General features: G+C 43.6%; 1 protein-coding gene and 1 pseudogene across 1 annotated transcript; both read right to left on the bottom strand.

Annotated features, from left to right (window-relative positions):
• Positions 1-274: 274 nt before the first annotated feature.
• LOC148214037 (uncharacterized) lies at positions 275-26997 on the bottom strand (annotated as a pseudogene).
• On the bottom strand, positions 9706-26764 carry LOC112543236 (uncharacterized). Its single transcript, XM_088128852.1, has 5 exons — positions 26046-26764; positions 25851-25918; positions 24392-24521; positions 23016-23501; positions 9706-9821 (listed from the first exon to the last, which is right to left on the bottom strand). Exons 1-5 carry the CDS (start codon positions 26149-26151, stop codon positions 9706-9708), a joined length of 906 nt encoding a protein of 301 aa, XP_087984978.1. The 5' UTR covers positions 26152-26764.
• Positions 26998-27901: the final 904 nt, after the last annotated feature.

Below are 27901 nucleotides of genomic sequence, written 5' to 3'. Positions count from 1 at the left end.
TTCAAAAGACTCTCAGTGTCTTCAGAGGACCAACTGGCAGATGTTCTTCAGAAACTCCACCTATCAATGTCTCCAATCCTTCCTGTGTTTGCAGAAGAAAATCGGGGGGCGGGGAGATTCTTTCTAGCATTTTAGCAACGGGCTTACGGTGTCCTCAGAAGGACCAATTGTGCCCAGCTCAAAAACTTCATGAAAGTGCTGGGGGAGCACAGCCAGGAATTTGGGTGGGGGGCCATCAATATCCAGAGGCACACAAGCTGGATTCTTCCCTTCCTCAGACTGCAAGAAAGGTGCTAGTAGTCTGAGCCATTGGCTGAATGGGAGACAACAATGTGGAGGCAATTTTCTGGGAAGGACATTTCTCAGCCTTTGCCAAGCCGGATTTTTGGCCTCCAAAGCCTGGTAGAAAACAGAGGATTAGAAATTACTTTGCAAGGCTTTTTAAAAAAGGAAATGTGCCAATCTGAGTATTTAGTTATTTTTGAAGAGGGTTGCACAATTCCAAGTCAAAGAAATAAAAAAAGAATGGGTCTCTGTTTAGCAGTTGCTATGACTTAATAATATTATTCCTATCACTTGAGGAACTCTTTTAAAAAAATCAGTTATTGTAAACAAATAGTAGGAAGAGTAAGTAGTAGAAGGTGAGTTAAGTACTGGTCTTAAAAAAACATTTCCTAATAAGAATCTCAGGGGAGGAATTACAAACGATGGTATCCAAACCACAGACTTCAGAGGAGGCTAAGCTGACTGAGGGCAACTTGAATCTTCCATTCCCCATTCAATGTTGCTCAAGGACAAGAAAACACCCAGGCCCAAAAAAGGGGGAAAAATGCAAGGAGAGAGTCCTACAGACAACAGCTTGACTGCCTGAAGGAAAGGGAGAATACAAATTCAATAGATAAATTTCCTCCTCCTACTGGAGCTGGAGGTTCAGCCACTGTTTCAGCTCCACCAGAGAGAGCAGACAACTTCGTTCGAGTCTTCCCTGTGAGGGAGAGAGAATTTTAAGGTGCAGAATTAATAAAATAGGAGGAGGCATTCTAGAGAAGAGAAGACATAGAGAAGATGAGAGAGCTGGGATCTCTCTGGGGAATGGGAGGTCCTTCGCTTACCTCCTGAGGTGTCCTGACTTTGATCTTCCTGTGAGATCCTTCTGAAAAACGGCTCCTGAGGGGGACTGGATGGATTCCTCCTTCCCTCAGGATCTCTGATGCCCATAGCGAAGGACTTGAAATAGGAGGCAGGAGAAAGGAAGAAATAACAGACATCAAACAAGATGAGGTGGATTCTTGTTCTCTAAAGACAACTTCAAAGCCCCCAGGGTCCATAAACAAGGCTCGAAAGTGAGAAAGGAACAGCTGTCCCAAATCTATCTTCTAGAATGGATAACGCAACAATGTCCCACAAGAATCAGTGAAACATCTCCACATATTAGGAATGCCAGAAAACTCTCATCGGGAGGGATTAAGAATTCAAGCAGATTGTTTATTCCGTTCAGACCCCTTATGGGCTCCCAAAAGGAAGGTCTCTCACCTGCAATTCAACCAGCTCGTTTTGCTCTTCTGCCTGGCTCAGGAGGAAGCCTTCCGCCAGAGCCACTGCCTGGGAGCTGGTCTCTGCTCCGCACTCCCGCAGCCAGCTCTCCATCTGCAGGGGCAGAAGGGCCAGAAACTGCTCCAGAATGACCAGGTCCAGCACCTGCGCCTTTGTGTGCTTTTCTGGTCTCAACCATTGATGACAAAAGTAGTGGAGACGCCTGCAAAGTCCTCGGGGACCTTCAGCCTCCTGGTATTGGATGCTCCTGAAGTTCTGGGGCCGAACCTCTGAACGGATGGTTTCCTCCTCCAGGATCTTATGCCCTGGTCTTTCACAGATCTCCCCACAGCTCCCAGGCTGGACAGCAAAAGGGCCTTCTCCACTTCCCTCACTTGCTAAGGGTTGTGTCTCCATTCTTTCTCTGTCCTGTACTGCAACTCCAAAGGTGTCTGAGGAATCCTGTGGCTCTCCAAATGCCTTTTCATTCATAGGACTCTTTGTGTAGCTGAGGAATGACCACAGTGGGCCAGTCAGCCCTCTTTGCCCAAGAGAGAATTTTGTCTGTATGCGAGGACCTACAAAAGGCTTCCAGGTTGTGTGTCTTGGATGGAAAAGAAAAGACATTCCAAGAATTAGAAAGTGATGGATTTCACCATTGAACAACACTCATCCCCATGGAGGGCACCATTTTTCTGAGTTGGTAAGAGGATGACAGTGGCATTGAGCAGATAGGAGCTGAGGGCCGGGCAGCTGATTGGCATAACCTGAATCTTACCTCTTAAGGGTTGCATACTACTAAGCTGCAAGAGGATGATAACACGTCAAAGGTTGGGCTGTTGTGGGTACTTGGCAAGGAGGGTGCTCTGGGGAGGGGAAGATAAGGTTTTGAGATGTTCAAAAATCACAATTGTGAGACCACCGGCTGACCTAGTTGTCACCTAAAAATTAATTCACATACTAAAACACACAACCCTAAGGTCGAGGTTTCAGAAACCATAGAACATGCTAAGCTCATTATGGGATGGTAGTATGCAACATGGAACCAAGCACGCTTGCCCGACAATGTGACAAAATGCAAGCGATTCAATTTTTCCTGTAGCTACTTCCTCATCCGGGAAATGCAGAACATTTGACAGAAAGCTTCACTCGAGGCTCCTCTCCTTGGAGAGACGGGACCTCTTTGCCGAAGCGCTTCAGCAGAGTGACCAGGAGACTTCCCCTGACTGGCTGCTGTTGCCTGCCGGTAAACGAATCTGGCAGCCTTTGTGGCCAACAGTCCTGTGTTTCTTTACTTGTGTGTGTGTAGTGTATTTGTACTCTGTGTGTGTGTGTGTGGTGCAAAATAGGGGACTGACTTCCATCAAGGACCTGGAATGCCCAATAAATGCATTTTGGAGCATTTTCCTTTTCTTTTTCTCAGAAGGAAGGGCTGGCTTTTCAAAAACCCGTATCTACACTTCTCTACAAGCAGGATTCACACAACATGCCAAACCCCAAACAGCTTAACAAACCCCCAAAATCCAGTTCAGCTAAAATGCAATGCCAGTGAAGTGAGCCTGGCTTGGGATGTTCCATTTCCCTTTCTTCAGGGTTGGCTTTTAAGAGCCAAGTCACACCTGGACACCCAGGCGGGTTCAGACAACATGCCCTAAGCCCAAACAGATCACTCAAGCACAGGGGCTGAGTTCACACAAAGCACAGGGCCTGAAGAACGTGTTGGGTCATGAGATTAAGAGAAGACAAGAAATATAAATATCAACCTTTATATCTATTTAAAATATACAAAAGAGAAAACTTAAGCATAAAATATATCTTCAACAATACAAAAGTGACAACAAAGAATATCAATAATATAATACAAATGTACCAAGACAGCAGGGAAGAAGCAGTGAGGCTAAAAAGGTAAAATCAGAAAAGCAGGAGAACAAGTAAGAAGAAGAAAACTTCTCTTACACAGAGTTTGCCACTTGTATCAATGATGTTCACAGCCAAAACAATCTCTTGTTAACTCCATAGTTAATTCTGTTAAAGCTGTAGATCTTGCAAATGTCCAACACCCCTTCTCCAGATCTTATCAGTATAATCATTATTAACTAGAATTAAACATATTCAACATTTCACAAAAATGTACAAACCTTTCTCTTGTTAGTGGCTTGGTTAAAATGTCAGCGACCATTTCATCTGTAGGAAAATATACAATATCTGTTAGTCCCTTCTGCTATAAATCCTTTATAAATTGACACCTTAATCCAACTGCTCTACTTCTCGCCTTAATACTTTCTCGTTTACATATAGTAATACAGGCTTGGTTGTCTTCAAACATCACAACTGTGTAGGTTCATTAATACCAAAGTCCTTTAATAAATGAAGAATCCATTCCAAATCGTTGCATGCATTCGCTGCTGATATACGTTCTGCTTCCGCTGAGGATTGAGCCATGACAGTCTGTTTCCTACTAGTCCAATCAACAAGACTATTCCCAAAATAAAACAGATATCCACTGGTTGACTTGTATTCCATTGACTCTTCTCCCCAGCTAGCATCCATGTATGCACCTAATCTAGGATTTTCACAAGATGATACCTTTAATCTTAAGTCCTCTGTTCCTTTCAAGTATCTCGCTGCTCTCTTTACAGCATTCCAATCATGATGGTTTGGTGAACTCACTTTTCTACTTAAGATATTAACACCTGCTGCAATATCAGGTCTCGTGGTTTTACTTAAATAAAGGAGTTTACCTATAGCTTCTTGGTATTTACCAGGATTTGTAAATAGCTGTCCATCCTTCAATTTTAAATATGTTAATTCTAATGGAGTACTTACAGGCTTACAATTTTCCATGCCAACAGATTCTATGAAGTCCACAATCTTCTGCTTTTGACTTAAGAGAAAACTTCCATCATTAAGTTTTTCAATTTCCATTCCTAGATAATATTTTACTTCCCCAAGCTGTTTAATTTCTATTTCAGTCTTTAATTCATTAGCTATTTCATTAACTTCCTCCTTGTGTTAACATATTAATAAATCATCTACGTAGGTCAGGATATATTGATATTGTCCATTCTTGAATCTCATATATAACCAGGGATCAGCCTTTCCTTGCTTAAATCCTTGAGGATATAAAAGGTCTGTTAACTTATCATACCAGCTTCTGACTGATTGTTTAAGCCCATAAACACTCCTATTACGTTTACAAAAAAGTTTTCTTGTCCAATTTTTTGAAATCCTTCAGGCTGCACCATATAAATTTCTTCTAAAAGATCTCCATTAAGAAAAGCTGTTTTAACATCTAGATGTTCTCCAAACATATTTCTTGAATAAGCAACATTAAGAAATGTCCTAAATGTTGTATAATTAACCACTGGTGCAAATGTATCAAAATAGTCAGCTCCATATCTCTGGGAAAAACCTTTCGCAACCAAACGTGCGTTATATTTATCTATACTTCCATCTGAATTATATTTGATTTTATATACCCATTTATTTCCAATGGCCTGTCTGTTAGGAGGTAATTCAGTAGAGTCCAAACATGATTTTGTTGAAAAGACTGATATTCCTCCTCCATAGCTTCTATCCATTTTTCTCTTTCTAAAATAGGTAGCTTACTAATTTCTTTCCAATTTGCTGGTTCTTGCAAGTTTTCACAAAATCCATATCTTTCTGGAGGTTTAGCTTTATTACTTCTATCTGATCGTCTTACGTTAGTTATTTGTTCTGTTTCACATGGTTTAATTCTGTTATAACAGCATTTCCCAAAGATGGACCTACTAATTGATCAGTGATCTCTATAGGTACCCCAGTGACCAATTCTTGTGGAACAGTATCTACGCTCTGTAAATCAGTTGTTAATATAGCCTCAACTGTCTTTTGCATTATATTTCTCTCATCCACATATACAACATTGCAACATTTCACTTCAAGAGTTTTAGGATCAAAGACTCTATACCCTTTCCTCCCAGGAGGATATCCAACAACGATTCCAATCTCAGCTCGTGGATCAAGCTTCCCCCTTTTTTCTTTTGGAACATAAGAATATGCTTTAGCAACAAAGCTTTTTATATGCTTTAAACTTGGTTTCTTTCCAAACCATAGTTCAAAAGGTGTTTTACTAGGGATTCTGTTATGTAAATAGCTGCTGTAACTACCACTTCAGCCCATAAAGAGTCAGGTAGTCCAGCTTGCATCAACGTAGATCTAGACATCCCCTGTAACATTCGATTCAACTTCTCAGAACATCCATTCTGTTGTGGAGAGTAAGATATGGTTACTTTATGTTCTATGCCCTCCTGTTCCGTAAACCTCTTAAAATCTGCATTACAATATTCTCCACCTCCATCAGTACGTAGTGTTAAGGGTGCCTTACCAAATCGGTTCTTAATTGTGGCTACATAGCACTTAAACCTTTCAAGGGTCTCATCCTTGTTTCTAAGTATATATACATAACTATATTCGCTCTTAAATTCAGTAAAGGTAAGAAAATATCTGTTCTTACCTGCAGATAATGGCATAGGATCCACTAGATCTGAATAAACCTCTTCCAAAAAATCCTTATCTTGTACATTGGATTGTCCTGAATAACTAGGAGCTGTTCCCTTTGCTTTTATACAGATTTCGCACCTTTCTTTTGGTTTATCACATTTAACAGCATTAATTCCACTTTCTGTCAATAATTTTTCAATACTTTGCATGTTCCTATGAGCAAACCTCACAGGCCATGAATAAAGACAACTTTTATGATCACAGATATCTTGCCTACTTTGATACATAGGCCTCCTCTCATTTGTTATATTAACATTAACATCAATGATAGAATGAAATCCATTTTTTCCATCAACTTTAAGCACCAGACCAGTTCTATCATTGATCATTTTTCCTGTATTAGATTTAAGGATTACAGGATAACCATTCTTCACGATCCTTTTAGTACCGAGCAAATTATTTGAGGCTTCAGGAACAAAAGCAACATTTGTTAAAGTAAGGTTCACTACCTCACCTGTAGAAGGAAAAACTCTTACTGGTACAGGCAGTTCTAGTTCCAAGAAGATTTAGCCTTTGTTGATTTGCTTGCAATATCTCTGGTCTATTTTCTCTATCATGTTCACTGAAACTTTCTCTAAACCAACAAATATGGATAAAACTGCCATTATCAAGGAGAAAATGCCTTCTATCATTTACACCTTGATAATCAGATATTTGAAACGATTATCATTGCAAGCATTTATACCATTATTAAACCTTTGATTATATCTCTTATTTGGTCTACCATTTAATGGTTTAAAGTTTCTGCGACTGTATTAAAATGTCCTTGTTTACTAAAAGACATTCTTTCTGTAGGAACATTTACTCCTCTGGCCTTTGATCTTCTACCCCTTTAAATCTACAATACTTAGCAATATTCCCAATCTTCGAGCACACATAACATCTCCTTTCCTTAAGAGCAGGTCTTGTTCCTAATACTGACCTTTCTCCAGGTGTGGTATCCATTACCCTTTTAAGGCCAGAGTCTCTCAAATAAGCAATTGTATAATCTAAATCCACTTTTGCAATCAACTCAAGCATAGTCTTTTGGTTTGCAAAGGATTGGGGTAGACTAAGTAATATACAGGTGTGAAACTCAGAGCCAGATATCTCTGCTCCTGCAGACTGAAGCTCTGAAACAAGCTTTAACGTTTCCTCTCAGTGCTTATCAATACTAGTGCCTTCTTTCATCCTCATACTATACAACCTTTCTTTCAAAAATATCACGTTCTTATTTGATCGAATAAAACATTTTCCCACAAGACCATTATATAAACCTTTAGCTGTTCTATATTTAGTCACTAGTGGACTTTCATGGTCTTCTATACAGGCAAAGAATATCATTCAGACTTTTGCTTCTTTCATTTCATACTCCTTTTGCTCCAATTGGCTTTCAGGCATATCTTCAGCTATGATGTCCAAACAGTCCTGTACTTGAGGGGAAACTCTTAACCTTGCAGCCCACATTTGAAAGTTATTCCTATTCAACTTTGGAATTACAAATAGGCTGTTGTTATTACTTACACTCTGTTGGAAACCTTGAGTAGATGGAATACCTCCATCTCTACAAACATTTTAAAGCCACTCTATCCAAACTCCTCTGGTAAATTCTCCTTTAGTTTAAAAGATTTACTATCAATATTTCACTTACATAAATCACCTTATCTCTTCAAAAAATTCTTACCATTAAAAAGAAAGAAAAAAGAAAAAGCCCTCTTTGCTTTGCTGTCTGGATCAAAAGGAAAAACACCAAACTTAATAATCACTTTTAATGTCTTCTCTTAAAAAGGTTGATCAGCTTCTCAAGCCCAACCATCCTCTGCTACCCATTTGTTGGGAAACAAGATTAAGAGGAGACAAGGAATATAAATGTCAACCTTTATCTCTGTTTAAAATATACAAAAGAGAAAACTTGAGCATAAAATAGATCTTCAACAATACAAAAGTGACAACAAAGAATATCAATAATAAAATACAAATGTACCAAGACAGCAGGGAAGAAGCAGTGAGCCTATAAAGGTAAAATCAGAAAGGCAGGAGAACAAGTAAGAAGAAGAAGATTTCTCTTATACAGAATTTGCCACCTGATTCAATGATGTTCACAGCCAAAAACAATCTCTTGTTAACTCCATAGTTAATTCTGTTAAAGCTGCAGATCTTGGAAATATCCAACAGGACAAAGCTTAAGAGGATGTCCTGAATCACTCACCCTCCTAAAACATGTTGAACTGCAGAGGATCCAACCCTGTTTCAGCCTCATCAGCACGTGGTGAGAATTCAGGTACAATCTCTAGCCCTCTTTCCTTACAGGGCTTTTCTTCTTCTCTGCTGGAGATTTGCAATGCAAACTCTACCTCCCCCACCCCCCCCAAAGTGCATGGTGTTCCCTCTCTTTGCAGAGGGAGCCCCCTGGCGGATGCTGTGTGCAATGCAGTACCTCATGCAAAGAGGGGAGCAAAGGGGTTATTTCCATGGGGTCAGGAGGAAGGGGGCTATGGTGTCCCCCCCCATCAGGAAGCCTTCTCCATCCAGCTGCTTTGGACAACTGTAGAACATCTCCAAGCTTCCATTTTTAAGAGAGGTTCTGGAGAAAGTTGCATCAACATTTAGAGGGAGCAGATGGAGCAAAGGAGCAGACAGAAAATGGAATCCAGCATTTTTCTTACTTAAGAGAGTAAAAATAATCCTGTCTTGATTCTGTATCCCGTAAAAGAGGTCAGTGGGAAACTCTGACAGGCTTTCAAGATTCTGTTCTTCAGTCCCACAACAACATCGCAGAGCTCCCATAGGCTCTGTGGTGTCCACTTCCTGACCTGGCTTGCCTGAAAGGGCTGACGCTCAGATTCTGGCCGGGATAGAGGATGGGAATCGCAATGGTTGCACTTATGGATGACTTATGGAGAGACCAGGACTGGGGGAGTGCAATCCTCAAAATCTCTCAATGGCCTTCAGTACCCCTGACCGTGGCCTTCTTCTGCAACGTGTCTGTGCAAATGCCCTGCTTTGCAGTAGTTCTCCTCCTTCCTGAGGTCCTGATGGTGGAAGTCTTCCCTCTCCTTCAAGCAACCGCCTGCATGTTTATTCCCGGCTCAGAGGCAAACCTCATAAGCTTTCTTTCTAACAATTTGGCGAGGCAGCCAGGAGCCCAAGACTAACCGGGTCAGTGGACCGAGCCCGGACAACTTCACCCGGCTGGCACCAGACCATTAGCCGGTAGGGTGCTGCCCCAGACTCTGCCCGCTTCGACATTGGTAGTAAAAGGAGTTTGGGTTTTAAGCCAAACAGCTGCTTGAACCTGAGACTTCGTAGCTGGTAATTGCCCCTTTTTGCATCTTGTGCCCAGTGAATGTGTGAGTGTGAGATCCCCTCTTTATGTTTCAATCCACGCTGGTGACCAGGGCTGTGGGTCTAACAATTCAGTTCCAGCCGCCTCCAGACTTCCGCCAGTCCTTGGCAAAGACTGGGAGCACTCCAGGTGCTCTTGGTGACCCCATCCAGCCTGAAGGTTGAGGGGATTCAAGCGTGGGTGCATTACCAGCACCAAAGGCTGCCCCTCCGCTGGGTGACAGCATCGTCCCATCACAACATCAGCAACGGAAACCAAAAGCCCAGTGGAAAGTTCAAGGACTGGACGGCCTCAAGCTGGTTTTCTCAAAGGGACACTAAAGACACTGAATATGTTTGTGGGCAATGAAGGTTCAAAGCATATTTGACTTGTAAGGATTTGTAAGGACACTCCTTGCCCTTCCCGATTTCCGGAGGATCCGCTGGATGGAACAGAGAACAGAAGGGGAGGTATTGGGAAAATTCAGCATGTCGCTCTTTCTTTTCTGTTTGTCATTTCTTTTCTTCATCTCTCCGGTAGTAATCGCTGATTGGTCACATAATACTTTGATACAACTTCATAATTTGGTTGTTAATGAAACCAACCCTCCTGCTTGCTGGATTTGCAGTTATTTCCCTACTCATAGCCAGCAAGGGTTAGTTGTTTTGCCAATACCCCTAGGCTTGGATAGAGGGTATAATAACTCAGTTCAGAGTTTTAACTCAGGCTATGCGGATCCCAAACCTTTCCAGTTTCTCCACCACATACCTGATGCCCCCTTTTGTTTCCAGAAGAGGGGGGGGGGGAAATGATTTTGTTGGGGACTGGGAGGGGTGTGTGTATAAGTTTACATGGAATAGTCCTGGATGGTTGATGTTTAACAAGTCAGTTCCTATATTTGATGGTTCTTTTACTCAATGGCTAGAAAACCTTTTTCCCCAGGACTCCTTTAAATCAGCCACCTTTCTTCCTACTCTAAAGATTATTCTACAGGTTCTACCATCTAAATGACTGATCCGTTTAGCTTCAGGAGTCTGGTGGTTATGTGACAATGAGGGATTTAAGGAAATGCCACCTGCCTGGTCAGGGACTTGCACTATAGGGTGGTTATGGCGCGGTGGCATTCATATGGTGCCAGTAGAAGCTATTCGATACTCTACTAGGCATACCTTCCACCGGGAAAGGAGAGCAGAACACCTAGAATGGTCTACGGGAACCTTCATTGGCAGGAGTCTCTTCCCTGCGGTGGGAGTTGCTCGGAATTACAAAGATATACATAAACTTGCCTTCTTTCTTTACAACACTTCTATGGCATTGGAAAAATGGGAGAATATTACATTGAATCTGGAGGAACACTTACAAGATGAAGTCCTCTCCTTTAAGGAAGTGGTCCTCCAGAATAGGACGGCCCTAGATATGATCTTGAAGAGTCAGGGTGGTGTTTGCGTGTATATTAATCAGTCATGTTGCATGTTCCACGACCAGACAAAAGGACTCCTGGTTGACCATAAACAGATTGCTCACATTGTGGCAGAAATACGAAAAGATAGAGAAGAGTATGTTGAAGATTGGAATAATTCTAGGTGGGACTGGTCTTAATTAACCTCCTGGCTGCCTAATTTTTCATGGCTGCGCTATCTTTATTGGCTTAGTAGTTGTAATTGTTTGTGGTTTATTAATCTGCACATGTCTTTACTGCTTCCCCATCTTTAGTTCTACATGTAGCACCTGTACACGACCAAGTTCTCTGCAAAAAAACAAGTACCTCGTCTTGGTGCAGAAAACCTTTCCTTACAAGATTTAAATTCTTGGTTTGAAATATTAACAATTTAAAAAGGGGGGACTGAAACCTTATGAAAAAGGGCTCTTAGTTTCCCTCATATTTAATTCCTTACCAAAGGGATAACACAGACATAGACATTCATGAATGTTCACAGGTTTCTCTCATTCAGACACCCTGTCTCCATAAGGGTCGGGGGCATAAAGACAAAGGGGAGGGGGTGCCCTGAACTCTGACTAGCATCCAATAGGTCATCAGGAAGATAAATTTCCCCCAATAATAATAAGGAGGATCAAAAACGTATGCCAATTTCATCCAATCATTTGTTAATTGCTGTATCTCTTTGTAAGGAACATGTATAAAATTGTCTTCTTTGGGCATGGGAGGGGTCTCCTCTGCCTGAAGTGGGCGGGGGGCACCTGACTCTATTGGCAAACTTTAAATAAAACTTTAAAATCTCAGCTGGTACTTTCATGTCTGATCTTCCGCCGGACTGAATCCTAATTGGGGAGAGTCAGAAACCCTCAAATTTTGGTAACATCACCCAGGCAGCACCAGATCATTTGTCCGGATGGTGCTGTCCCTGACTCTGCCCGCTTCAACATTGGTAGTAAAAGGAGTTTTGGTTTTGAGCCCAACAGTTGCTTGAACCTCAGACTTCATACTTGGTAATTGCCCTTTTTTGTGTCTTGTGCCCAGTGGATGTGTGAGTGTCAGATCCCCTCTTTATGTTTCAATCCAGACTGTTGACCAGGGCTGTGGATCTAAAAATTCAGTTCCAGCCATGCCCAGAGTCCTTCTTGGCAAAGACTGGGAGGCCCTAGAAAGCAAGGGGGGCTGACAAGACTCAGGTGCTTCAATAGGTAGTGCAAGGTCGTGCGCTGGACTCTATCTGGGAAATACTGGCCTGCTTGCCTTGTCCCTCTCTCAGTCCAGAACCAGGGAGTGAGGAGGAGGGCCAGGAGTTCACAGGGAAGTCTCCGGGTGTAAAGGATACGCCTAACACCTTGGGGGACATGTGTGTCATCGGTTAGGGAAGATGGGGAATGAGCAGCCCAAGGTCTCCCGACCTCCCCCCGGAAAGGATGCCCCTCGCCTGGGACGAGGGTTATTACCCGTACAGGCGGGGATGAGGAAGAGTTGTGCACGAGGTTTGTGTCTGGGATGGGCTCAGATAACCCACACAGGTGGTAGACCAATTTGGCCTGCAATGGGGACCTTCGACTGCACCATATTAAAATCTCTGCGATCGAAACGAAAACCTTCCCATTTGCCCTGATGGTTCTGCTGGGCAGGACTTCCTAATCCCGAGTGTAACTTCTAATTCCTCCACTAATTAGGTAAGTTCTTATGTGTGCCTCCTGCTCATTTCTACTCCCAATTTTGTGTGTGTGTGTGTGTGTGTGTGTGTGTGTGTTCCCCTTTCCCTCAGCTCTCTGTGAGTAGGGAAATGGGATTTCTTTTCAAGGGATGTTCTTCGACCTTGGGACCTTCCACCCCTAACCCTGGATTTCCCAAAGTCTCAGCCCGTATAGCTGTCAGAATTATTTCTTCCCAGTTCATTTCTGAGTGGGATCAAAGAGACAACAGGCAGTTGAACGAAATTCAGCTCTTTATTCTTCACCCAGAAGCCAGAGCGGTGACGGCAGGCTGATAGGTGGGCGGCCGTGCCTGACCCCCCCCCCCCTTGGCACAATGGAGGCTTTTCGTTCGGCCCCTGCTTCAGAATCCCACCCCTTCCTCAGCCCCCCATGTCCCCCTTCCTTTCTTCCTTCCTTCCTTCCTTCCTTCCTTCCTTCCTTCCTTCCTTCCTTCCTTCCTTCCTTCCTTCCTTCCTTCCTTCCTTCCTTCCCTTCCCCGGCCCCTCGACCCTTAATTGAGCACCTTTTTCCCAGGAAAACTCTCCTTGGAGTGGAGACCTTACCTTGTCTCTCTGGGGACAGATTCGGAGGTCTCAAAGTTAGTAAAAAGGCCTCCAAGCTTACAAAATTAAGGGAGGAAACAGGATTCAGAAATCCTTAATGAAAGCCCAAATGCCTCAACACTAAATATAAGTGTATATATATGTGTGTGTAAATACTAAATATGAAATATATGTGTATGCAATATATAAAAACTTCTATCATAGCTAATACTCTAGCTGAAAATGTAAGGCTGCTCTTTTCCTTAACTCTGCACTTTTGATTTTTGTCTTCCTCTCTGCCCCTGGTTGCTCCACAAATTCCTACTGAACCAATTTAGGGAAAGAAGAGAAGAGAAGAGAAGAGAAGAGAAGAGAAGAGAAGAGAAGAGAAGAGAAGAGAAGAGAAGAGAAGAGAAGAGAAGAGAAGAGAAGAGAGAAAAGAAAAGGCACCACCAAGTATTGCCAATGGGCAATAAAATCTGAAAGATGACTGGAATTCTATACTTGGTGGTGTGCATTCCTGACATGCCATATATTTAATCTTTTTTTAAGTACTTTCATAGAGACTCCTCTTGTACTTTGATTTCTGTGTATTTGTCTTTTGGAACTGACCTTTTCTCCTTTTCAGTTCTCTTCTTGAGGCATGTGTGCTGGTGTACGGTTTGTAAAGCCAATTCACAACGTTACCATGTGAAGTAAAGCCATACATACCTGAGCCATTGGGGTTGTGTGGGGGTAGGAAAACTAACCGTGTTCCCGCCCTCCAACAGATCTGGGATTCTCGGCCTTTTCATAGAGCTCTGGGTCAGAGGAGAGGAAATCTCCTCTCCGTGGAAAGGCCCAGGAGAGCTCCAGTGGTCAGGAAGTGGGAAACTTCAGTAGAGGAAGACGGAAGTCTGTGTGGACTGCTTTGAACTGCTGGGAGTGGGTCTCAGTCATGGTGGAAGGGCTGGGCAAGGTTGCAGAAGAGGGAGCGCGAAGGGGCGAGGTGGTCTTTTGAAAGGCAGCAGATGATGAACATGGATGAAAGCAAAGAAAAGCACATTGTATGTCATAAGAGGGTGCGTGAGGGGTTAGTGTGTTCTGAATAGGGAAGATGAAGGTGGACGTCTGTTTACTGGCAACTCTGTCTGAGGGGCTGATCTCAAGGTGGTGATATCAGCAAAAGGGGAGTTAATTAATGAAATGGGAGTCAGGCTGGGGTCATAAGCTATCAGGCTCGCACTCCCCACCAGAACATGTCAAGGATACACCATTAGACTTGCATTCCTTCACAGGACATGTCAAGGAGCTCTGCGATGAAGCATGCAGACTGTTTAAAGCAGGAAAAGGCAGATATAAGCCCAGGCAAGACTTAACATAGCAAAGGCCCCAAGCCCCCCAGGCGTCCCAGATGCAGAAAACCACAGGTCATCATGGACACCGTCACATCTATGGGTTGAAAACGTGTAATGTTATTATGGGATGTTACTTATTAAGTGCGCATGCTGAACTATGTAACCAATCTTCTAATCTCTGATATTGATCCTGTTTTTCAAAAGATATATTTTCCTTCCAGTCTCTCAGACCTGAAGCTGTGGGGGGGTGGGGGGGAGCTTGCTTCCCCTCTAAGGTAAAAAGGTGATTGCAGGAAATGGGCAATTTAAGTGTTTCTTTTTAGAATAAAGATCTGCATTTCAAAGGTTTTCTTTTGCAAATATTTTTTCTTCCAGCAGCTACAGTTAGGACAAAGTGATCAGTTTTCTGAGGAAGACCTCGGTAACTTCAGAGGAGCAATAGCTCAGAGAAGGGGGAAGGAGGAACATTTTTGCCCTATTTCTGAATTGCTGGGCTGCCCCCAGGAGTGCTTTGCATTTCCACTTTGATCAGCAATCGCCTTCTCTGCTTTGCAACAAGAATCCAGCATTGGCCCTCAAGGGGGTCTTCATGTGTTTTCCCTTCAAACTAAAGGGGTGATGAGGAGGGTTTACTAGGTTTCATCTTTGTCCCTCAATATGGATATTATGGACAAAAGGGATACGATGTTCAGGACAATATTTGATAGAGCCTCTATGGACTGGTATGGACTATCTGAAAAAAAAAAGAAAAATGTTTTTTAACAACCTTTGGCTCTGGAGGCCATCCAGATACTCTATCAATTCTTGTGTCAATGTCTGGAGGTTGAGTCACGACAACTGGACTTCTTTAGTTTTTGTTGAGAGAAAAAGAAAAGAAGTCCAGTTGCCCTGACTCAACCTCCAGACAATTCCACCTGGATGCCTGAGAATCCTATGTCAATGTAGATTCCTTCTCTCCAGCTTCTCAATATCTCATTCTAGGAAATTATTAGGAATGAGAAGGCATTAAAGCCTTTAGCAGTTGAAGTATATAATGATCTTTTCATCGAAGTAGAAATGTGATGAGCAGTCCACGTTTTGTCTCAGGGCTGCTGGCATTCACCCACACCCGTTCACAGCACGAGGGCCTGCAATCTGGGGGTGCATTTCTAGAGTTATGCTGACCTCCCATGAGTTGTCTTCCCTGTGGCAGTAAGAATCAGCCAAGCAGCTTCATCTTACACTGCATGATCAGGGAATTAACCGTAACAAGGCTCAAGGATCCCTACAGAGGTGATCCAGTGGATCTGGGACTTGGTCACTCTCTGCCCTCTGAGGCAAAGCCAATCTTTGGAGATCTCTTGGGATACTGGCACTGGGCTTTCACATGGAAGGGCTTCCAAAGCAGCCAGTCCACCTCCTCTCTGGCCACAAATGGTTGAAGGGGAGGAGACCACTATTGGATCAAGCCATCCTGAAGCTCCATCACCGCTTTGTTGACCCCCACCTAGTCTTGCCCAATATCAAAACCTCCCCCAGGAGAGAAGCTTCGCACGGTCCATGTGAGGAGATCAGACCCTGATGCTTTCATGCTGGTGGTCGCCATGAGGAAGGTGCAGGAGCACATGGAGAGTGCCCAGCGATATCAGTGGCAATAAAACACAACAGACCTGGCACTACTGGGCATAGATATAAGTGGGGGGGAGGGGGTGCAATAGACCCTGGGCACCAAGGAATGCTTCTCCAGCTAGGCCCAGAGAGACCTGAAGGGAGCCTCACAGCAGGAGAGCGAGCGGCACAAGTGATCCTGCACAACATCCCCTCCCCTCCTGTGACAAAGGGAACCCCCTGCCAAGAGGGGAGGAAAGGAAAGGGGGAAAGACAATTCGGGGCCACAGGAGCAAAAGTGTGGCTGAAGGGAGGCACCGGGTGTTTGAAAGCAGGCAAAGTATTCTGCCCTGCCAGCAAAAAATGCTTCGCATCTCCAAATAGAAGAAGACTCCCCTACAAGTGTGGCGAAGGATTGTCCTTTTCTTCAGTGGACTTCAATAGGAACTCACGAGGATTGCGGTCACCTCAGGAGGAGTCTTCCAAGCTCCTGACTTGGGACGAGAATCTGCTTAAAGCAAAGGTGCCTGTGCTGGCTGAAAATGCCTGCCTCTTACCCTACCCACTGCATTCACTGACATTTCGACTGCCAGACTGCCATCGCTGAACAACAGTACAAATATTGGTCTCCACCTCTGTGCTTCATGACTGGAAAGGGACATTCCCTGTCGACACAGAGCCACTGAATGACTCTAAGATTGGTGAGTATTTTGACTCTGTGAGAGAGCGGATGCGAACTCAGCAATCTCTAATGATCAAACAGAACTCTACATAGGCTTTTATTCTTGATAGGCCGTGTCTACCGTAGATACAACAGGCAAGTAAAGCCCCTCAAATGAAACTCAGGGCATCCTGCAGAGGGCTGGGTGCACTGATCGTAAGAGAGCTTGCAGGGGTGGACTGACCAATAGAAGAGAATATGTGCGGCTCAGGGTTGAACTGTGGAGTCCTTTGGGCTCTCTGAGCTTGGTCGTCTTCTTGCAAACCTGGCTGAGTTACATCTTCAGTGCTAGCAAGAAACGTTTCCAAGAAAACAACCAACCTCAGAGAGCTCCGAGGACTCCCCAGGGGTGGACTGCCCTGTATTCAACTGCCTGAGCCATTTTCCTTCTCCCTCCTTGAGACATTTGCTCTTTTAATTCGGTTGATAATTCCAAATTGTTATAGGGGAAAAAATGGGATTTAAAAACTTTGGTTCAACAACATTGGCTACAGTCAGGGATACTTTGATTTCTCATGGCTTACCTCCTGGTTACGAAACATTGCTGGGCTGAAGACAACATTTCTGGGAATTATGCGCTTGGTGGTAATAGAAATATTTGTTTGCCGTTTTGCTCAGGGTTTACCCTCCTGCTTGGGGCATTGTAGGGGATGCTCTTCTATTCTCAAAGCAAGATCAAAACCTTTACCCAAGGCAGGAACCCCTAAACGTGATGCAGAATGGCCAAAAATATGAATCTGAATCACAGGATGATGTAAAGCTACAAGATTCCCTAACTAATTGTGCATAACATATTCTGTTTGTGCAGAACATATTCTGTTTTTGCACAAAAAGAAAAAGGAGGGATCGTGAGAAGGAAATCAAATCTCTCTCCCCCCCCCCCAGGTCAGCGGGAAGTCAAAGCTTCCTGATTGTCTCACCCTACCATCATTTATCTGAACAGCAATCAAGGCATATGATCAAATTATAATATGAATTTGTTGTTGTTGTTTAGTCGTTAAGTCGGGTCCGACTCTTCATGACCCCATGAACCATATTGCGCCAGGCCTTCCTGTCCTTCACTGCCTCCCTGAGTTTGCTCAGTTTCATGCTCATTGCTTCAGTGATGCTATCTAACCATCTCATCCTCTGCCGTCCTCTTCTCCTTTTGCCTTCAATCTTTCCCAGCATCAGGGTCTTCTCCAAAGAGATCTCTCTTCGCATTAGGTGACCAAAATATCTGAGCTTGAGCTTCATTATCGATCCTTCCAATGAGCAATCAGGGTTGATTTCCTTTAAGGTTGACTGGTTTGACCTCCTAGCAGTCCAGGGGACTCTCAAGAGTCTTCTCCAACACCACAGTTCAAAGGCATCAATTTTTCGGCGCTCGGCCTTTTTTATGGTCCAGCTCTCACAGCCATACATTACTACTGGAAAAACCATAGCTTTGACTATGCGGATCTTTGTCGGCAAGGTGACGTCTCTGCTTTTTAATATGCTATCTAGGCTTGCCATAGCTTTCCTCCCAAGGAGCAAGCGTCTTTTAATTTCATGGCTACAGTCTCCGTCTGCGGTGATCTTCGAGCCCAAATAAATGAAGTCTGTTACTGCTTCCATTTCTACCCCTTCTATTTGCCAGGAATTGATGGGTCCAGATGCCATGATCTTAGTTTTTTTAATGTTGAGTTTCAAGCCAGCTTTTGCACTCTCCTCTTTCACCCTCATCAAGAGGCTCTTTAGTTCTTCTTCACTTTCTGCCATTAGGGTGGTATCGTCCGCATATCTGAGGTTGTTGATGATTCTCCCTGCAATCTTAATTCCGGCTTGTGATTCTTCCAGCCTGGCATTTCTCATGATGTACTCTGCATATAGGTTAAATAAGCAGGGTGACAGTATACAGCCTTGTCGTACACCTTTCCCTATTTTGAACCAATCGGTTGTTCCATGACCGGTTCTGACTGTTGCTTCTTGGCCCGCATACAGATTTCTCAGGAGACAGGTAAGGTGGTCTTGTACTCCCATCTCTTTAAGAATTTGCCACAGTTTGTTGTGATCCACACAATCAAAGGCTTTTGCATAGTCAATGAAGCAGAAGTAGATATTTTTCTGGAACTCTCGTGCTTTCTCCATGATCCAGCGAATGTTGGCAATTTGATCTCTAGTTCCTCTGCCTCTTCGAAACCCAGCTTGTACATCCGGTAGTTCTCGGTTCATGTATTGCTGAAGCCTAGCTTGTAGGATTTTGAGCATAACCTTGCTAGCATGTGAAATGAGTGCAATTGTGCGATAGTTTGAGCATTCTTTGGCGTTGCCCTTCTTTGGAATTGGAACGTAAACTGACCTTTTCCAATCCCGTGGCCACTGTTGCATTTTCCAAACTTGCTGGCATATTGAGTGCAGCACTTTAACACCATCATCTTTTAGTATTTTAAATAACTCAGCTGGAATACTGTCATCTCCACTAGCTTTGTTGTTAGCAATGCTTCCTAAGGCCCACTTGACTTCACTCTCTAGGATGTCTGGCTCAAGGTCAGTGATCACACCAGCGTGGACATCAGGGACATTAAGATCTTTCTTGTATAGTTCTTCTGTGTATTCTTGCCACCTCTTCTTAATCTCTTCTGCTTCTGTTAGGTCCCTGCCTTTTTTGTCCTTTATCATGCCCATCTTTGCACTAAACGTTCCTTTCATATCTCCAATTTTCTTGTAGAGATCTCTAGTCTTCCCCATTCTATTGTTTTCCTCAATTTCTTTGCATTGTTCATTTAAGAAAGCCTTCTTATCTCTCCTTGCTATTCTCTGGAAATCTGCATTCAGTTGCTTATATCTTTCCCTTTCACCCTTGCTTTTCGCATTCCTTCTTTCCACAGCTATTTGTAAAGCCTCATCAGACAGCCATTTTGCTTTCTTGCATTTCTTTTTCTTTGGGATGGTTTTAGTTGCTGCCTCCTGTACAATGTTACGGACCTCCGTCCATAGTTCTTCAGGCACTCTGTCTACTAAATCTAATCCTCTAAATCTATTCATCACCTTCACTGTGTACTCACAAGGAATATGATCTAAGTCATACCTGAGTGGTCTAGTGGTTTTCCCTACATTCTTCAATTTAAGCCTAAATTTTGCAGTAAGAAGCTCATGATCTGAGCCACAGTCAGCTCCTGGTCTTGTTTTTGCTGTCTGTATAGAGCTTCTCCATCTTTGGCTGCAAAGTATATAATCAATCTGGTTTCGGTATTGACCATCTGGTGATGTCCATGTGTAGAGTCGTCTCTTGTGTTGTTGGAAAAGAGTGTTTGCTATGACTAGCTTGTTCTCTTGACAGAACTCTATTAGCCTTTGCCCTGCTTCATTTTGTACTCCAAGGCCAAACTTGCCTGATATTCCGATTACTCCTTGACTTCCTACTTTAGCATTCCAATCCCCTATGATGAAAAGGACATCTTTTTGGTGCTAGTTCTAGAAGGTGTTGTAGGTCTTCATAGAAGCGGTCAACTTCAGCTTCTTCAGCATCAGTGGTTGGGGCATAGACTTGGATGACTGTGATATTGAATGGTTTGCCTTGGATACGCACTGAGATCATTCTGTCGTTTTTGAGGTTGTACCCCATTACTGCCTTTCCCACTCTCTTATTGACTATGAGTGCAACTCCATTTCTTCTAAGGGTTTCTTGCCCACAGTAGTAGATATAATGGTCACCCGAATTAAATTCACCCATTCCCGTCCATTTCAGTTCGCTGATTCCCAAGATGTCGACGTTCAATCTTGTCATCTCATGTTTGACCACATCCAGCTTGCCTTGGTTCATAGATCTTACATTCCAGGTACCTATACAATATTGTTCTTTACAGCATCGGACCTTCTTTTCGCTTCCAGATACATCCACAGCTGAACGTCCTTTCGGCTTTGGCCCAGCCGCTTCACTCTTTCTGGAGCTACTTGGAAATGCCCTCCGCTCTTCCCCAGTAGCATATTGGACACCTTCCGACCTGAGGGGCTCATCTTCCGGCATCATATCTTTTAGCCTTTTAACATTGTCCATGGGGTTTTCTTGGCAAGGATACTGGAGTGGGTTGCCATTTCCTTCTCCAGTGGACCACATTTTGTCAGAACTCTCTGTCATGACCTGTCCGTCTTGGGTGGCCCTGCACGGTATAGCTCATGGCTTCACTGAGTTACGCAAGCCCCTTCGCCACGACAAGGCAGTGATCCATGAAGGGGAGTATTTTAAATAACTCAGCTGGAATACTGTCATCTCCACTAGCTTTGTTATTAGCAATGCTTCCTAAGGCCCATTTGACTTCACTCTCTAGGATGTCTGGCTCAAGGTCAGTGATCACACCAGCGTGGACATCAGGGACATTAAGATCTTTCTTGTATAGTTCTTCTGTGTATTCTTGCCACCTCTTCTTAATCTCTTCTGCTTCTGTTAGGTCCCTGCCTTTTTTGTCCTTTATCATGCCCATCTTTGCACTAAACGTTCCTTTCATATCTCCAATTTTCTTGTAGAGATCTCTAGTCTTCCCCATTCTATTGTTTTCCTCAATTTCTTTGCATTGTTCATTTAAGAAGGCCTTCTTATCTCTCCTTGCTATTCTCTGGAAATCTGCATTCAGTTGCTTATATCTTTCCCTTTCACCCTTGCTTTTCGCATTCCTTCTTTCCACAGCTATTTGTAAAGCCTCATCAGACAGCCATTTTGCTTTCTTGCATTTCTTTTTCTTTGGGATGGTTTTAGTTGCTGCCTCCTGTACAATGTTACGGACCTCCGTCCATAGTTCTTCAGGCACTCTGTCTACCAAATCTAATCCTCTAAATCTATTCATCACCTTCACTGTGTACTCACAAGGAATATGATCTAAGTCATACCTGAGTGGTCTAGTGGTTTTCCCTACATTCTTCAATTTAAGATGAAAAGGACATCTTTTTTTGGTGCTAGTTCTAGAAGGTGTTGTAATGGGCTCACCTAAAAAGATTAAAAACATAGCAGGAAGAATCGGGAGTCCTCCAGCCCAGCCCAAAATTAAATAACAAAGACCTGGCAGGAAGGGCCAACATTCCTTGAAGCCTTAATCAGATTATATGAAGATTTCTTCTCTGAAGGGATCTAGGTGCCAATTAGACCATGCCAGGTAAGGGAACCACAGGAAACCCCAGCACAGGAGGGCGCATGACCTGAGAAGGTTCCCTTCTAAAGATCCTATCAATTTCACCTCTCTTGGAATCCGGGAATCACCTTTTCGAAGAATTCCTTGAGGGCCGGCATTCCTTCTCAACTTTCCAGGAACAAGAGGGTCTTGTGATGGAATGGTTTGATGAAGGCCGAGCTCAGGGAGATAAGCATTTCCTTAGCCCTTAGCAGGAGCGTGGGAAGATTAAGAAGATGAGACTGGCACCACCCTAAGGAATTCATGGTGTTTTGGCTTCCTGGCGTGGCAAGTTTAGATTCTGGAGAGATTCTGTCTTGGAGGTGGAAGCTAGTAAGTGCAACAGAACTGTATCTGTACTGTCTCGTGGTGTTCTTTGGGCTGAACCTGACAGATATGCCCGATAAAAGGAACTCCCGGAGAAACCGAGCATGGCTGCCCTACAGCTCATCCTCTTGTGTATCTGGCTCTCAGAAAATCAACTCTTCTCTCTGTGCCTGCCTGTTTATTCCTGGATAGGAGACAAACCATGCCTTCTGGCACTGGGATAAACGTAAACTTAATGAAAAAAAAATTCTCTTATTGGTGTGCAATAGCATTGGCCACCTAAAATAACACTACGTTCAAAAATCCAGTTGATAATTAAAACGGCCCTTTTATTTTCAATGGTAAATTAATTTCTCTTGGGCTGCTGGTTGTGAGGGTCAGACTCAAAGAAATCTTCCTTTCCCAGGTGAGTGTACACAAATAGAAAATTTATAAACTAAATCTAGAATTTACATGGATTCTCACCCAAACAGATATGCTTATGTGAAATTAGGTCATTCCTCCTCCTGAAGCTCCTTCCATGCTCCACACATTTATATCATTTCTCCCCCATGTGGATCCCTTTATGGGAATTCAGATGACCCTTCTGAGTAAAACACTTTCCACACTCCATGCATTTTTATGACTTTTCCCGTGTGGATCCTCTTATGGGAAGTAAGATTACTGCTTTGAGTAAAGCTCTTTCCACACTCCATGCATTTATATAGTTTTTCTCCTGTGTGGATCGTTTTATGATACATAAGGGATGTATTTTGAGAGAAGCTCTTTCCACACTCCACACACTTATATGGCTTGTCCCCTGTGTGGAGACATTTATGAGCAATAAGTTGGCTGCTTTTCCTGAAGCTCTTTCCACACTCTGTGCATTTATGTGGTTTCTCCTCTCTCTGGATCCTTTCATGTGAAGTAACTTGTCGGCTTGTTCTGAAAATCTTTCCAGATTCCAAACATTTACATGGGTTCTCCCCTGTGGAGATCCTTTTATGAGACGTAAGGGACCCATTCTCACAGGAAAGAGTGAAAGTCCAATTGTGATTATTTTTCTATTGTCTCTGCACATATAATCTTTTCCTTTGGTTTGGGTTGGAGAGTGTTCATTTACAACTAATCTGTCTTTTAATCGTCTTACGCTTTTTCCCATATACTTTTCCTTTATTTTTCCTTCTTGGGCAAGAAAGCCTTGTGTCTCAGGGTCCATGGAAGATGAGCTTTCCTGAGTCCAATTGTTTGACTGGTTTCTCTCATGCCTTTTTAGTTGCATCTCCAGTTCCTTGTCCATTCCGCCTCCATGACTGATCACTTCGAATTTTTCACTGGGATCTTTATTCTCATAGCCATGATCACCTTCAAAGGAAAAGAGAAATGAAAATGATAGCAAGGGTGGGGGAAAAGACCAGAGTATAGGAGGTCATATGATTTTCCTTCTGAATTTTTGCCAAATTCCAATATCTTGCACATTTGTATCCTTACAATCACATGGTATAGAAATGATAATTTCTATAATCATGAGCCATAAAAGCTTTGAAAACATCTATAGCATCCGGTTAGTTTAGAATCATCCTTATATAGTCAAACCTTACACAGAGTCAGCGTTGAGTTCAGGAAGAATCTGGGGAAACATCCAGGGAGGCATTAGGAGAAAACCTAACATTTATCGGAGATCGGTCAATAACAGGAAAGACCAGTGAGAACTAAATCAATTTTGAATTTTGTCCTTTTTTCCTACCCAAACTGCCTTCCATTTGCTCTTCATTTTTCTCTGGCCAAAATCAAATGGTTGCAGAGAAAACAATTCTAGAGCTCTTCTATTAACCCTACACAGCATGTTTGCAATGGAAAAACAGCACCATTTTGCCCTTAACCCCAAGGCTCAGGATAGAAATCAAAAGGAAGACAAGTGATTAACCCAACAGCCTGAATAAATGAGAATCCTTCAGAGGACAGACAGGGAAGCATCTGGGCCCAAAAGGATGAAATCAGTGTGATGGAGTTGAGCATCTCCTCAAGCCAAGGAGTGAGCTTCTCACTGATACCTTTAAAAAGAAATGGAAAAATCCACCAGATGAGAAATGGCAGGGGATGCATCTAAGCAGAGAGCCATTGACGTCCTTCCTTCCTTCGAGCAGGAGAAGGCCAGATCTTTTCCTTCCCCCCCCTCCAAAGAGATGAGCTGATGGCATCTAACTAGAAAATGTCTTTCTAAACTCGCTCATGGGAGAGAAGCAAACCCTTACCCAGAGAGGCCACGTTCCTATAATTTTCCAGCATGACTTCCCAATGCAGCGCTTTTTGGTGAGGATCCAGCTGAGACCACTCCTCCTCGGAGAAATACACAGCCACCTCCTCAAAGGACAAAAGACCCTCCTGAACAAGGAAAAAAAGAAAAGAACAGGCCCAGGAGGATTTGCAAGATCTGTCCTATTCTTCACAAATTCCCAAAGCAAAGATATGCACTAAGTTAAATTGCAACGCTTGGTGGGATTCCAAGGTTTAGGTGAGAAAATGGAGAGCCAAAAGCTTTTCAGAGAAGAAATATTTCTGGGAGGCTTGATCAACTTGATTGCTTCTGCAGGCCTTTCATTGCCATTCAGTGATAGCAACCCCAATTTCCTTCTGGATCGATCCATCAAGCGATCCATGCGCCCACCTTCAAAAGACTCTCAGTGTCTTGAGAGAACCAACTGGCAGATGGTCTTCAGAAACTCCACCTATCAGTGTCTCCAACCCTTCCCATGTTTGAAGAAGGAAATCAGGGGGTGGTGAGATTCTTTCTAGCATTTCAGCAAGGGGCTGAGGCTCCCCCAGAAGGACCAATCGTGCCCATGCTAAACAACTTCATGAAGTGCTGGGGGAGCACAGCCAGGGATTTGGGTGGGGGGCCATCAATATCCAGAGGCACACAAGCCGGGTTCTTCTCCTCCTCAGACTGCAAGAAAGGTGCTAGTAGTCTGAGCCGTTGGCTGAATGGGAGACAACAAAGTGGAGGCAATTTTCTGGGAAGGACATTTCTCAGTCTTTGCCAAGCTGGATTCTTTGGCCTCCAAATCCAGGTAGAAAACAGAGGATTAGAAACTACTTTGCAAGGCAGAAGGGCCTCGATTATATGCTCTTTCAGAACAATTTCTACTTAAAATCTTTTCTATCCAGCCATTTTCTTTGGATGTTAATAGCCTGGCTCATGTCTTAGTATTTCTTATCACTGGTTGGAAACAAGGCTTTTTAAAAATGGCAATGTGCTAATCTGAGTATTTAGTTATTTTTGAGCAGCCTTGCACAATTCCAAATCAAGCAATTAAAAAAAGAATGGCTCTCCGTTTAGCCGTTCCTATGACTGTAATAATATTATTCCTATTCCTTGAGCAACTTTTTAAAAAAAAAGTTATTGTAAACTAATAGTAGGAAGAGTAAGTACCAGAAGGTGAGTTAAGTACTGGTCTTAAAAAAACATTTCCTAATAAGAATCTCAGGGAACGAATTACAAATGATGGTATCCAAACCACAGGCTTCAGAGCAGGCTAAGCTGACTGAGGGCAACTTGAATCTTCCATTCCCCATTCAATGTTGCTCAAGGACAAGAAAACACCCAGGCCCAAAAAAGGGGGAAAATGGAAGGAGAGAGTGCAATATACACCAGCTTGACTGCCTGCAGGAAAGGGAGAATACAAATTCAATAGATAAATTTCCTCCTCTTACTTCAGCTGGAGGTTCAACCACTGTTTCAGCTGCACCAGAAAGAGCAGACAACTTCGTTTGAGTCTTTCCTGTGGGGGACACAGAATTTTAAAGTGCAGAATTATTAAAATAGGAGGAGGCATTCTAGAGAAGAGAAGACATAGAGAAGATGAGAGAGCTGGGATCTCTCTGGGGAATGAGAGGTCCTTCGCTTACCTCCTGAGGTTTCCTGACTTTGATCTTCCTGTGAGATCCTTCTGAAAAACGGCTCCTGAGGGGGACTGGATGGATTCCTCCTTCCCTCAGGATCTCTGATGCCCATAGCGAAGGACTTGAAATAGGAGGCAGGAGAAAGGAAGAAATAACAGACATCAAACAAGATGAGGTGGATTCTTGTTCTCTGAAGACAACTTCGAAGCCCCCAGTGTCCATAAACAAGGCTGGAAAGTGAGAAAGGAACAGCTGTCCCAAATCTATCTTCTAGAATGGATAACGCATCAATGTCCCACAAGAATTAGTGAAACATCTCCACATATTACAAATGCCAGAAAACTCTCATCGGGAGGGATTAAGAATTCAAGCAGATTGTTTATTCCCTTCAGACCCCTTCTGGGCTCCCAAAATGAAGATCTCCCACATGCAACTTGACCTGCTTCTTCTGCTCCTCTGCCTGGCTCAGGAGGAAGCCTTCCGCCAGGGCCACTGCCGGGGAGCTGGTCTCTGCTCCACACTCCCACACCCAGCTCTGCATCTGCAAGGGCAGAAGGGCCAGGAGGTGCTCCAGAACAACCAGGTCCAGCATCTGTGCTTTTGTGCGCTTTTCAGGTCTCAACCATTGACAAAAGTAGTGGAGACGGCTGGAAAGTCCTCGGGGACCCTCAGCCTCCTGGTATTGGATGCTCCTGAAGTTCTGGGGCCGAACCTCTGAACGGATGGTTTCTTCCTCCAGGATCTTCAGCCCAGTTCTTGCCCAGATCTCCCCACAGCTCCCAGGCTGAACAGCAGAAGGGCCTTCTCCAGTTCCCTCAGTTGCTAAGGGTTGTGTCTCCATTCTTTCTCTGTCCTGTAATGCAACTCCAAAGGGGTCCAAGTAATCTTGTGGCTCTCCAAATGCCTTTTCATTCATAGGACTGTTCCTCTAGCTGCAGGAATGACCGCAGCAGGCCATTCATCCCTCTTTGTCCAAGAGAGAATTTTGTCTGTATGTGAAGACCTACAAAAGGCTTCTAGTTCGTGTGTCTGAGATGGAAAAGAAAAGAAATTCCAGGAATTAGAAAGTGATGGATTTCACCATTGAACAACACTCATCGCCATGGAAGGTGCCATTTTTCTTAGCTGGTAGAGGATGGCAGTGGCATTGAGCAGATAGGAACTGAGGGCCGGGCAGCTGATTGGCATACCTGAATCTTCCCTCTTGAGGGTTGCATACTACTAAGCTGCAAGAGGATGATACAAGTGAAAGGTTTGGCTGCTTTGGGTACTTGGCAGGGAGGGTGCTCTGGGGAGAAGAAGATAAGATTTTGAGATGTTCAAAACCCACAATTGTGAGACCACCGGCTGACCTAGTTGTCACCTAAAAGTTAATTAGCGTAGTAAAACACACACCCCTAAGGTGGAGATTTCAGAAAACATAGAACATGCTAAGCTCATTATGGGATGGTAGTATGTAACATGGAGCCAAGTACGCTTGCCCGAGAATGTGACAAGTGTAAGTGATTCAATTTTTCCTATAGCTACTTCCTCATCCGTGGAATGCAGAACATTTGACAGAAAGCTTCAGTCGAGGCTCCTCTCCTTGGAGAGATGGGACCTCTTTGCCGAAGCGCTTCAACAGAGTGACCAGGAGACTTCCCCTGACTGGCTGGTGTTGCCTGCCGGTAAACGAATCTGCCAGCCTTTGTGGCCAACAGTGCAGTGTTTATTTGCTTGTGTGTGTGTAGTGTGTGTGTGTTTGTGTGTGGTGTAAAATAGGGGACTGACTTCCATCACGGACTTGGAATACCTAATACAGTGGTACCTCGGTTCACGAACTTAATTCGTTCCGCGATTCTGGTTGCGACCCGAATTGGTCG

The sequence above is a fragment of the Python bivittatus genome, unplaced genomic scaffold, assembly GCF_059951505.1.
Source record: "Python bivittatus isolate LINGU-HERP-01145 unplaced genomic scaffold, Pbiv_v1 ctg000820_np1212, whole genome shotgun sequence".
NCBI lineage: Eukaryota > Metazoa > Chordata > Lepidosauria > Squamata > Pythonidae > Python > Python bivittatus.
This window is presented reverse-complemented; position numbering and strand designations above follow the sequence as displayed.

Coding starts and splice junctions, on each gene's coding strand:
- LOC112543236 (XM_088128852.1), bottom strand. CDS start 26,151: ATGGGCATCAGAGATCCTGAGGGAAGGAGGAATCCATCCAGTCCCCCT. Junction 25,919..26,045: donor AAGTCAGGAAACCTCAGGAG/GTAAGCGAAGGA, acceptor TGTCCCCCACAG/GAAAGACTCAAACGAAGTTG. Junction 23,502..24,391: donor TAGGAACGTGGCCTCTCTGG/GTAAGGGTTTGC, acceptor TTTCCTTTGAAG/GTGATCATGGCTATGAGAAT.